A 13,388-nucleotide genomic window follows, 5' to 3' on the forward strand; every position below is an offset into this window, starting at 1 on the left:
CAACGGTGATGTGAACGGAATGTGAACGTAGATCTGAACAGGCCCTAACACGTAAATAGACGTTTTTTGGCACTTCTGTCCTACAGCAAAACGCACTAAACCAACATCTACCCAGTCTGAAATGGCTGATAACAGAGAAAAATCTAATGCATTCATCAGCACAGCAACTGGAGGCAAGAATGTGCGTGAGGTTCATTCTCGTTAACACACAAATCGAGTCAGCCACGCTTTTCTCAGATAGTGAACACTCATATCAAGCTGCAGAAACAACAGATCGCGTCGCTTTACAACACGTGACATGACGTCCTGGTGCGTCAGCACGCAGCGTTGGCTGTGAAGGGCGCGCTGTACGTCGTTGCTATGGATACGGTCTCCTAGCAGCTGCTGCCGGTGTATACCTAGCCGCCCCATATCACGGCTGACATCCAGCATGGAGCCGCTACCTGCCGCCTTCTACGGGGAAATAGACACCAAGAATCCGGTTATAGCAACCTTCGAAAATGAAATCAAGGAGTTTCTTGGATTTATGAGGAAGCTTCAGCGAGCTGCCCCCGGAGAAGCACAACAACAGGACCACAGGAGGGGGTAACAAGCGCGCAGTGCAGTTCTAGCTTTACCTACTACACCAAAGTAGTATGTGCTGTACTCGGTGTAAAGTATCAGAATGAGTTGTCTAGGGCAGTGGTGTAACTACAACTCCCAACATGTCCCGAGTTGTAGTTTCACCACAGCTCGAGAGCCACAGGTTAGGGGAATTCCTCCCACACATCCTTAGGTTTAGTACAGAGCGCAACAAGAAAAACATAAGATCAAGAATCGTCATGTGGCCAGAAAAATGACTCATTTATGTGCACATGTTTAACCCCTTATTTTATACCTTAATGACAAGCTATTAAGTTTTCCCATCGTCGCATTCAAAGAGCTATAACGTTTTTTTTAATTTTTGCGTCAACAAGGACTTTGCAGGACACATTGTGTTTTTTAATAGCACCATTTTGGGATACATATAATTTATTGATTAACTTTTTGGGGGGTAATAGAAAAAAACAGCAACTTCGCCACACTTTTTTGCATCCTAAATTTACGCCATTTACTGTGTGGTATGAATAACTTTATTCAGCGGGTTGTTACGATTGTGGTGATACTAAATTTGTATAGTTTTTGTATGTTTTACTACTTTTACACAGTGAAAGCACTTTTTTTTTCAAAATGATTTGGTTTTGTGCCTCCATATTTGAAGAGCCGTAACTTTTTTTTTTCTCTTTTCTGCCGATGCAGTTGTATGAGGGGTTTTTTTTTTTTTTGCAGGACGACTTGTAGTTTTTATCATTTTGGAGTAGATGTGACTTTTTTTTATCAAAATTTTAAGGCTGGATTCACAGAAACAGCAATTTTTACATTGCTTTTTATTTTATTTTTTTACGGCGTTTGCCGAGCAGGTTAAATAATGTAATAACTTTATAGTTGGGGTCATTACGGACATGACAATACCAAATATGTGTAACTTTTTTCCGTTTTCTTTTTTTTTTTTTATTAAATAATAAAAGCAGTTTGTAAGGGGAAAAAGCGGATTTTTCATTTTTTTTTTCCCCACTTTTTTTTATTTATTAACTTTTATTAAACTTTTTTTTTTTTTTTACCAGTCCCGCTAGGGGACTTCACTATGCGATCGTCCGATCGCTATTATAATACACTGCAATACTTCTGTATTGCATACCTCGCAACTTTTGAATTCAGAAAAGAGGGACATATTAAGCCACGCCCCCTAACCACGCCCAATATCCCGCATAAACACATCAAATCCCGGCCAGATCCTTCTGCAAATAACAAGCGCACGTTCTCATTGCGGATCTCTAGACTGTCTGGATATCACAGATATTTATGGATCCGGTTATGTCGTCTTTATGTTACTTTTCCTATCTTGGGTATAACATTTAGGCTGGGTTCACACGACCTATTTTCAGGCGTAATGGAGGTGTTTTACGCCTCGAATTACGCCTGAAAACAGGGCTCCAACACGTCGACAAACATCTGCCCATTCATTTCAATGGGTTTGCCGATGTACTTTGCCGCCGAACTGTCATTTTACGCGTTGCTGTCAAAAGAGGGCGCGTAAAATAATAGCCTCGTCAAAGTAGTGCAGGACACTTCTTGGGACGTAATTGGAGCCGTTTTTCATTGACTCCAATGAAGAACCGCTCCAAATTACGTCCGTAAAAGACGCCTCGCAAAACTCCAGTACATGCAATTCCGTCTGAAATTATCGTGTGCACATACCCTTCCTCATCGCGGCAGCAGCTGCAGGACAAACCAAAAGGCTGAGAACAATGAAAGTCAAGAGGGAGACCCTGTGGCTAATGACTTTTCAATTGACAGGTAGCAGAGTTACATGGTGGCTCCACACACACAGCCGCCCCCCTGTAGGTGGCTCCACACACACACCTGACCCCCCTGTAGGTGGCTCCACACACACAGCCGCCCCCCTGTAGGTGGCTCCACACACACAGCCGCCCCCCTGTAAGTGGCTCCACACACACAGCCGCCCCCCTGTAGGTGGCTCCACACACCGCCCCCCGAGCGGAGAGCGGTAGAGGTAGCCGGCTCTACTGCTGCCACTCTCCACTCTGCTTTGACGCCATCTCACCGTCAGAAGAAGGCAGGAGTCTTGCAGCGGCGTTCTCACTGGTGTCGATGCCGGCCCGGGAGTGGAAGAGTCCAGTCACCTGACCGGTGAGGTCAGGTGACTGGACTGGTTCACTCCCGGGCCGGCATCGATCCCAGTGAGAACGCCGCTGCAAGACTCCTGCCTTCTTCTGATCGCTGCTGCAGTCAGCAGCTATCAGCTGTTATGATGCAGCGCCCAACGGGACATTTTGCAGACCGCGTGGGACAGCGGTGAGAAACCGGGACTATTCCACCGGATCCGGTTGGGAGGTATGGTATTGCAGTGTATTACTGCCTGTCCATGTAAAACTCTGGCATGGCCTAGCAGGCATTAACTGGGGCAGACATGGGGGCCTTTGTTCGCTCCCTCCCTCTCCAAAACCACTCCGATGCGGTGCTTGCTATTGAAGCGCCGCATTTGAAGGGTTAAACAAGTAAGATCGATAGGGATATTAATCTCGCCCGTTCGAGCGAGGCTGCTCCCATCCCTCAGCTACTTCTGGTAGTTGAGAGCAAGGAGATTTAATTGCTCCCTGCTCTATTTATTTGTGCTGATACAGCGCCATAAAAAGGCTACTGCATCGGAATAAAGCCTGTTAGTGGCCGTCCTAAAAACACTATGGGGCGGTCACTAACGGGTTAATATGTATCTTAAGAGGAAGTTTACAACCATAAAGAAATACAGACATCTAAGGCTATGTTCACACGGGGTATTTTGCCGAGTTTTTTGACGCGGAAACCGCGTCGCAAAACTCGGCAGAAACGGCCCGAGAACGCCTCCCATTGATTTCAATGGGAGGCGTCGGCGTCTTTTTCCCGCGAGCAGTAAAACTGCCTTGCGGGAAAAAGAAGCGACATGCCCTATCTTCGGGCGCTTCCGCCTCCGACCTCCCATTGACTTCAATGGGAGGCAGGAGAAAGCGTATTTCTCGCTGTTTTATGCCCGCGGCGCTCAATGGCCGCGGGCGAAAAACGGCGCGATAATTGCCGCGAAAATCGGCGTGCAGGGAGAGGATTATCTGCCTCAAAGTTCCAAACGGAATTTTGAGGCAGATATTCCTCCCCCAAAATACTCCGTGTGAACATAGCCTAAAGATGGTCATAGTTGACTGCACTGTTCACGCTTGTGTTGTGGGTACTGTTTTTACTAATACGCTATTCTCCTTATCAGCACCAAAATAATCAGTCCTGAGCAATAGTATTCTATTCATTCTGCCATGTATCTGACCTGCATAACAATTAATCCGAGTCGCTATCAGATTCATCGTGTTTTAGGCCATCACGTTAAGGCCATATTCTAGAATAAAGTTAATTAACGGGCTCTTTAAAAAGACATGTTGACGGTCATATAGGGTTTAAAGGGGTTGTCTAGTTAGCCATGTGATGTAGATCTTCCATTCAGGACCAGATCTATCAACTATACAGGAGAACTGCTACAAAGAACAGTTCTTACTCCAGAGCAGAGGTGCACAACATTTTGAGGTTCAAGGGCCACATTGTCAGATTCTACCAGTCCCAAACCACTTAAAGGGGTATCGCACCTGAGACACATCAACAGTATTCATCATAAATGTCTGATAGATTGGGGTTCCTCTTCTGGGACTTCGACTTTTTGTGAGAATAGGGTTCCCCTGCTCCCCTGTTTGGCACCAAAGAAGAAGTCAAGTGGACCACGCATAAGCACAGCTATCTCCACTGTAGTTTTATAGGAGTTATTCCTGTAAACTACAATGAAGAGGGCCGCATTCATGCACAGCCAACTCTCCACCTAATGTCTTCCTCTCTGGAGTGCTGAACAGAGAAGAGTCCCCAAATATGGGGTGCCAGAGATGGCTGGGAGCCGCACAGCACAGCATCGCACGCCGCATGTGACCCCCCAGAAAGCAGGTTGTGCACTCATGTTGTAGAAAATCTGACACGTCTGTAAATGATTTATTTCTGTTATTTAGAAAGCACCAACATATTCCGCAGCGCTGAGGGGTTGTTCTTATTTACTGTCCCCATTGGGGCTCACAATCTAAGTTCCCTAGCAGTATGTTTTTGGGGTGTGGGAGGAAACCGGAGTGCCCGGAGGAAACACATGCAAACACTGGGAGAACATACAACACACAGATGCCCCTTTCATATAAATGGGCGATGTATCATTTTTTTAATTCCCATGTAGTGTAAGACCAACCAATAGCTCTGCCATGGTCATCAGCTAGTTTTCAGGGTTGGGGGTTCTTTTCTCAAAAAAGGATGGACTAGTCCTTCTCTGCATGACAAGTAGATATTTACGTTCAAGAGATCCACAGCACAACCAGGTAAATTTTCACCAGCAGGAAAGGACAACTCCACAATCATGGGTGGTGCTCGAAGCAGAGAAAGTCCCCGGTCCAAGGGAAGCAAATTTATACAAATTGAAGAAAGGAACTGCAGCACTCAGGATAATCCAACGAAAGTGTGTTTTATTCACCAAGCATAAAAACACTTCCAACGTTTCAACCCAACATGGGTCTTTATCAAGCATTGATAAAGACCCATTTGGGTTGAAGCGTTGCAAGTAGACATTTATGCCATCGATGTTTACAATTGGCGAAGTTGTGGGCCTCCACCTTTGAAAGCTCGGCTTTAGCAACTAGTATAGTATCTCATACAGGCAATAATCTAATTGCTAAACATGCCCTAAAAGGGCATTAAAAAGAAAAAAATACAAAAATCTATTACAGTAATTGTAATTGATACCTCCAACCTTCCTTTCAATGTTAATATATTGCTTAATGGAGACATGATCTAAAAGAGCTTCTTTATAAAGGCACTATGTATGCTTTCATGTTTGATGTAGAATTATTGAATCACATGAAATATGTGCTAAATTGGAGAAATGTTATCAATCTGTCACGTGGACATATTGTGTGTGTATATAGTGCTCCCATGCATCACATCTGCATTGGAATGGGTCAACTTGTGGGCTTCTCCTAATTCAATAATTGGGGTCACCAGGTGCACAAAACCCTATTTGCATATGTCCTGTCATGTTTCAACTGTTATTTCAAGGAAGCTGTTCTCACAATACCGCAGAAGGTGATGCATGATGAAAAGGAAGGATGGGTCAAACTTCTTGGGGGAGGAATGTTGACCCCCTCTTCCAAGACTGGTAATAGATTCCATTCAGTCATGTGCTCTTTAAAGAGCAGGACAGAAATTGTAGGGATTTTTTTCCATAATGCAGTGGTTTTAGCACTAATGTTTTTTATGACTTCAGATTTTCATCTTAATCTTTTGTGGTGGGTTAAGTCACAACGGGACACTGTCCATACATGTTACAACATGTTCTCTAAAGTAGAAAATAATATCGTGTATGACAGGCTTATGTGATAGCTATGCATGGTCAACTTCTTATAGCTGAGTGAAACAAAAAGACGTGGAAGTACAAAAGACCACACGGAGACTGACAAAAGTTAATTTAATAATGATGTGTACCTCTCTGTGACTTGGAAGCTCCTGCCACAGGTAAAGCCGCAGTCCGGAGATTCAAACCTCTGGACTTTACCTGGACTGTATGGAAATGTCCAACCTCTACATGGATCATGTAAGGTGTTGGTCATTTACTTTACTTCTCTTGGGTACAAGTCTGTGGCCAAGTGCCATGAATCAAATAACCAATATTTGCATATAGAGCATCCAAAACTTGATTTAGGAGAGAGAAATTGAGCATTATTATGGCATGGACTTTTGACCACTGGGGAGACTTGGGTATAATGCTATGCAAACTGTTGGGGCCCCAGTAGAAGTTCTGCACAAAATGTATCAATATAGGTTATCACTAAATGCTATATTTTACTATAAGGAGCTTGTATAATGCAGTCGTCAGAAAACTCTATGTTCACACAGAGTATTTTGCAGAGTTTTTTGACGCGGAAACCGCGTCGCAAAAACGGCCCGAAAATGCCTCCCATTGATTTCATTGGGAGGCGTTGGCGTCTTTTTCCCGCGAGCAGTAAAACTGCCTCGCGGGAAAAAGAAGCGACATGCCCTATCTTCGGGCGCTTCCGCCTCTGACCTCCCATTGACTTCAATGGGAGGCAGAGAAAGCGTATTTCATGTTTTTTTTTGCCCACGGCGCTCATTGGCCGCGGGCGAAAAACGCCGCGAAAATTGGCGTGCAGGGAGAGGAAAATCTGCCTCAAACTTCCAAACAAAATTTTGAGGCAGATATTCCTCCTGCAAAATACTCCGTGTGAACATAGCCTAAGAGGACTTGTCACCTCTCCTGACATGTCTATTTTAGTAAATACTTGTATTCCCCATGAATTAACAATTCTGGGACTTTTTTTTTTTTCTTAGAACTCTGTGTTGTGCCATTCCTCTGTTAGTCCTTCTAGATAATTGTGAATAAATGAACAACTGGGTGTTACTATTCCCCTTGTCAAATGGAGTGTCACTCACGGTCTCACTCTGTCAGCACTGATTGGACAGTGTCAGTGTGTGTTGGGCCCCCCCCCCCCCAACTGGTAACACCCAGTTTAATTTATTCATACATTTCTAGGAGGAATAACACAGGGGTTCTAAGGAAGGATGCTCTCTGTTTATTTTATTAATCAGACATATTAGGAGAGGTGACAGGTCCTCTGTGATGGGATTGTCTGCTTTCAACACTCCCTACTTGTTAAAAGGGTCCACTAACCTTAAGCATATTACAAAGTGTCCCCCTACTTGGACCCCCAACGATAAGCTACTGTCTATGGGGAAATCTAGCTGTGAGTGTTCAATTTCCCTGCAGCGCCACCACAGGGGAAATTAAGCATTACACAGTGCCCATTCAAATCAACAGGTTGTCTATGTAAAGGAATTTTACATGGGCCAATGATTGGGTGAACGAAAGTTCATACGAATGCTTGTTCCCAATCACTACCCAGGGCAAATATCAGCCGACAAACAAGCAAACGCTCTTTTATCGGCTGATTGCATCTTTTATCCATAAAAATGGTCGCTAGTGGGCATCACATCTCACTTTGTAAACAGGGAGGTGTACTGCTGACATGACTCAAATGCATGTGGAGGAAGGATCATGGGCATAATAACAGTCATTTGTACCCATACCTTAGGATCATTGCTCCGTTTGAAGGGAGCAAACTAGCGCCGATTGATAAACTACTGTATATTGTTTTAAAGGTGGTAAACACAGGCAATATCTGCCCATGTTAAACCACCATAATGCAGGATAAGACAGATCATGCAGCGCGAGAGACACTCTCTTTGTAACCACTCTCCACTCTGCCCAAGAGATGAGGATCCTGAACAAAAGAACCCCCCTATATTAACTCAGAATTCCCTAATAGATTGTATGAAAATGGGTTTTCCAAACTGGATAACCTCTTTAAGGAATTGATGTATATTCACTTTCCTCCGTGCTTTTACGTCCGAACTGATGCTTTTGTCATCATCTAATTGGTTTGGCTGTTTCTGAACTTTCTTCTGGAGTGTTATGAATGTGTTGTATAGTTCTTTAGTATGGAAAAGGCTACTTCAACAAAGCTGAAGACATTCATTTGTCGATTTCCTTGCAACATACCATAATGCTGCCCATTGTACTGTAGCTGCTTTGGAGTCCATTGGGAAGGGGACCACAGCCTACTTTTCACCATTTCCTATGAGTCAGGATTCACCAGGATTTTTTGAGGTGTAAAGATTTGAACCAGCAAGGGAAGGGGAATGGTATCTATTTAGATATTTGTTATGGAATCCCCTCCTTTATGTACACCCCTCCTGCCTTGGTTCTCAACTGGTTTCCTAGCTTTTAATATTTCTTTTCCATACAGTTTTTATTTTCTAAATAATCAATGTCACCTAACAATGGCAGATATCTTTCAATGTATGACATTAGGTGGATTGTAATAATCATAAATTAGACTTTAGTATAAAATTTCAACATCCCCTTCAGCAATGCACACAGTGATATGTTCCTGAAGTATTTACATTTTAACACATTAATAATAGTATTTTAATACTTTACTTGTGCTTTTGCATGGATGTCGACCATAAAGAGTATCCAAAATGCTGGTTTTGTATGTTTGAGTTAATGAATTATTGGCTTTAGGAAATATCTTGTTTGTTACTATGGTTGATTGTTTTTTCCTATCATAAGCTATGGATCACAAGCTTGCAGTTTTACATATTTTTTTTTGTGTTTCCCTAGATCCAGTACTTTGTTTCATATATGGGTCAAGTATAAACCCAGACTGCCAGAGTGGTATTACCAAGAAAAGCTCCTTAAGGTTGGAGATAGCCTTGCTCAGATCAAAGTAAGTCAAGGTTATTCATGGGTGAAACACTATTTCGCGGTATTTTGACTTAGCTGTGTTGCTGTGAATGTTCTATCCAAGTGTCTGGCTTACGTTAATATACAAAGCTCCTATATCTTTCAGTCTAACAAGCTGTGATCACAATATGAATGCTGTATATTTCCTTGAGAATGAATCATCTGGCAGTGTGCTATTCTTGACATATTGATGAATCATGTCTGTGATTCACTCTATTCGGTACTGTTAGGCGATGGCTCATTCTTTGATGATGAAAATCTAGGAAGTAAGACTTTTATAGTCAAAAGAAATGTGGAGTGGAAGTGATTTTTGTGGCCGACCCAACCATAACTTCATTGTTACTCCTAAAATGTAACTTTTATTATAATTATTAATATGTATAAAATAAATGTCATATAGTGACATATGTACAAATGTGGAGACAAATATCACCAAAGTCTATATATCAGGGAGATAGGCATAGAGTAGTGTGGGGGATATATATACCATCTAGTTTTCGGTGTTATCTGCTAGAACCTCAATTATATATAAGGAGGAAAAAAGTGTTCAGCTCATCCAGTCTCCAGACTTTCCAACGCTAGCCCAAATGGATTTCCTTAGGTGCGGAACTCCGCTGGTGCAGGTAAATACAACTGTCTTCAATCTGTAGTTTATAAAAAAACACAAATTTTTTTTACATTTCATCTGTATTCCATCCCAGAAACACACCCAACATATTTGAAGTATGTGTCTTTGATGGGATACAGATTAATTAAAATAAACATTTGTATTTTTACATAAACCACGCAGTGTGGACAGTTTTTTTTTTTTTTTCTATTTTGAGCTAGAATCTCAAATACCCTGATGTATCCCTCTAGCAAGCAATGTAGTTAGGGGTGCGGCCCTGAAAAGGATTACCAAATTGCTTGCCCACCAAGCCTTTTATTGCCCCTGAATTTCGAAGGCATCCCCAAAGTTCTACGTGTTTTGCTCTATCAATGTACTCAGAAAGTACTTATCATAGAGCGTAGTTCCTTGGTGAAGACAGCCAATCCTAGTCTAGGTCTCGTGTGATTGGTCAGGCCCCCACTATTATAGCATTGGGTGACTAACTTTCAACTTCGATCCGATTCATGTCACAACAGTAGATATTTTCGTTTCAAAACATTTATTGATATATAAACAAATAGATAGCTAATACATTTGTAACAATTAACCCCTCGCAGGCGGATCTATATGAATAAAGTCTATGATTTTAATAAAAAGGGAATAACACATAAGTGTTTAAAACTGTGGAGTTAATAATTTCCACAGTGACTATAACCAGATTAACGTGCCAGATTCACATCTAAACCACAATTCTGTACGTGGCGCCAACATATCCACACAGGTGGCATCTCCAAATAGCAGAAAGAATAGGGTATTTCTAGCAATGGGGTCGCATGCAGCACATACTTCATTGATAGAAATATTCAGTTAATATATTAAGCAATGTTCTCTCATAATTCATTTTCAGGAATACAAGCTGGCACTCTTTCAATGCTATGGGAGGTATCTTGAGCTGTTTTGTTCACTGGATATCGATGATATTTCAGATGTGGAACAATTTAAATCAACTTTTTTTCCAAATGGAACAGATGATGAGAAAGCTGGTCTGATGGTATGTTTAGTTACATGGTGCTAAAATCGTTTTTTTTTGTAAATTGTCTCTTCATTTAAAAAAATACATATGTATTGAAACTCTTTTAAATATCTATGCTGTTCGGAAATCTCTCCCACTCTTATTTTCCCCTAACGTAAAAATTCCCCCAACACTTTTTTTTTTTAATGTGTTTTTGAGCCAAAACGAGTACTGGCTCCTAAACTAAAGAAAAAAAACCGCCTTACATATGGATGTCATAGAGGAACTTTCCCTGCTCTGGAGCTCACTCTGTAAGCCAGAGCGGGGAGCCACTGACCAGCAGCTCTTGCTCTGGCGGACTTGAGATGTTCATGTACTACATACATTTGACCACTCCCTATAAGGAGATTTTCCAGGACTTTGATATTGATGGTACCCATGCCAATCGGCTGATTGAAGGGGCCCCACATTGTTTACAAGGCACAGCTCCGTACATTTTGTAGTGGCTGTGCCTGGTATTACAATGTAGTCCTAGTCACTTGAATTGGACTGAACAGCAGTGAGCTGTTAAACTAGGCAACGCCACTACAATATGTATGGAGCTGTGCCTGGGGAAACAATGAAATGGCACCTTCAATCAGCTGATTGGCACGGAGGGGCCACCAATATCAAAGTACCGGAAAACCCCCTTTAAAGGAATAGTCAAATATCTGTTTGGAATTTCAGACGTTTTAAACATATTGAATTCCAGAATCAATTGCAGACCTATTCCCAAGTAGCAATGGCCCATTTCACATAGAATATATTAAATTTTGGAAAGTATGGACTAGTAAAATTTTTATCAACTTGAATTGTATTCTAGATAAGGGCTTAGATGAAGTGTAAACAAAAGAATCTGCAACAGCAAAAAAATCTTCTTACAATGCTTTTCTATTTTACATAAAATATGCCTACATTTCAGTTCCATGCCCTGCAAGGAAGATCTATTTGCATGTACCAGTTGGTAAAGACCAGTGATGCCAATCTCAGAAATCCAGAATCGGTGAAGAAATGCCTGAATATACTGTCTTTTCTTCAGCTTATTATGCAAGTTGTCCTCCCACAAGAACTTCTCTGCTGGTTAATTTATAACGGTATGCACATGTAAAGCAATACATTAATTGGTGACTAAAGGCTCATTTTCAATTATTACAGCATTCCTGAATACTAAAATACCCACTGTCAGTGTTTGTATACAATTAGTTGTTGTAGTATGCTATGTTGTGATATTTTATATGTTTGCTGACCTTTTGATGTTTTTATTTTTTACTTTCATTCAGGAAGTCTGCACATATACACAATTTGCAGACATTTAATGGCATTGGGGCATTCATCACAGGTAAGATGTAATCAGTAGATCAATAGCTTGTAAAATTATCATAGCAGCTAAGTACAAGCGAATATCTTGGAGAAAAATGCCTCTTTCTCTACTTATCAAGCTCCCCCCTCCTAACTGTTCACTCACCCTGAATTTACCTCTGGTCTCCTCAAGACGAGACAGATTCTCAGCTCACTGAAGCTTCAGTTTACTTCTTCCCATAGAAGTCTATGGGGAGGGGGAGGTGGGCGCAGGAGCAGAGTGAGAGGAGGCAGAGAGAGATATACACAGAGAGGCTGGTGCCGCTTCCTAGTAAGTGTTCTATTTCACCCCAGTGCTGAATTCTTAGTTACATTCCTCATTACTGCTGTATAATGTCCTCAATTTTTCTGAGGTTTCTATATATGTTATAGGTAGAGATAGAACAAGAGAAGAATCCTGCTCTCTTATGTGTGCAGTGTATGGCAAACATGATAGCCATACTCACTAATTCAGAGAAAACTGAAAATTAGAAATCGAGCCTGCGAAGGGGAAAACTGCTAAAAAAATGCAGAATGCAAGTCATAAAATGGCCAAAAATAGCGTTACTCATGTACACACATATGACAGCTTATTCTGAAAAGTCATCTCAAAGTGTAAGTACACTTTAAGTAAATTGGAGAGGGAATAACCAGATGCAGGGAAATACAGCTATGGGGAACTGTGTTGAAGAAAACAAAGAAAAAAAAAAAGGGCTATACATGCATAGCGGTTAGATTATAGACAGTCACTAGCATAAGAGCTGAGCGAATTTAATAATTCATGGCGCTGAAGCAGCTCAGTGGGCGATTGTTTTTAGTCTACGAATAATGCCAAAGTAACGTCACATATGCAGAGATTTACAGAGGCTATCCAGCATTGTACACGAACAAATCTGATGTTCGGGCTATAGAAAAGTGTCATGTTTTATATAGACCATTCAGCCATAAGATTAAAACCAATGACAGGCAAAGTGAATAACATTGAATATCTGGTTACAATGGCATCTGAAAAGGGGTGGGATATATTAGGCAGCAAGTGAACTGGCAATTCTTCAAGATGATGTATTGGGGGTAAGGCCCTGCATTTAACGCCTACGTTGGTAAAGGCCTTTTGGCCTCTGTCAGGCTGGTATATGTCGGCACATATTTTTTTTTTTCCCGCAAGATGTAATGGCGTGGTGGACTACACTTTTCCATCCCAAGGAATCTCTCAAAAAAAGTATACCGTGCACAGTATTTAGTTTTTTTACTAAATTAGATTTCTATTACATTTTTACAATACAAACAACAATGTTAATAAGTCACATGTCACGATCTATGGGTATGTGGACCCACTGGGCTGCACCGCTGTGGCGGGGAGGCAGCTGGCCAAATAACAGAGTACCCAATAAATCCAAAGTCCAGCACACAAGTACCTGAATAGTCCAGACAGTCGCAGTAGCTAG

At 41.6% G+C, this 13,388-nt stretch overlaps 1 protein-coding gene across 2 annotated transcripts in view; it reads left to right on the forward strand.

Annotated features, from left to right (window-relative positions):
* Window positions 1–378: 378 nt before the first annotated feature.
* CFAP54 (cilia and flagella associated protein 54) overlaps window positions 379–13,388 on the forward strand; it is a 360,575-nt gene continuing 347,565 nt past the window's right edge. For both annotated transcript variants that reach the window (XM_075856765.1, XM_075856766.1), the window contains exons 1-5: window positions 379–585; window positions 8,843–8,948; window positions 10,462–10,605; window positions 11,528–11,699; window positions 11,886–11,944. In XM_075856765.1, the coding sequence (XP_075712880.1) occupies window positions 431–585; window positions 8,843–8,948; window positions 10,462–10,605; window positions 11,528–11,699; window positions 11,886–11,944 (636 nt within the window). In that variant the 5' untranslated portion in view covers window positions 379–430. The remainder of the gene's footprint in view (window positions 586–8,842; window positions 8,949–10,461; window positions 10,606–11,527; window positions 11,700–11,885; window positions 11,945–13,388) is intronic.

Source organism: Rhinoderma darwinii, chromosome 3, assembly GCF_050947455.1.
Source record: "Rhinoderma darwinii isolate aRhiDar2 chromosome 3, aRhiDar2.hap1, whole genome shotgun sequence".
Taxonomy (NCBI): domain Eukaryota; kingdom Metazoa; phylum Chordata; class Amphibia; order Anura; family Rhinodermatidae; genus Rhinoderma; species Rhinoderma darwinii.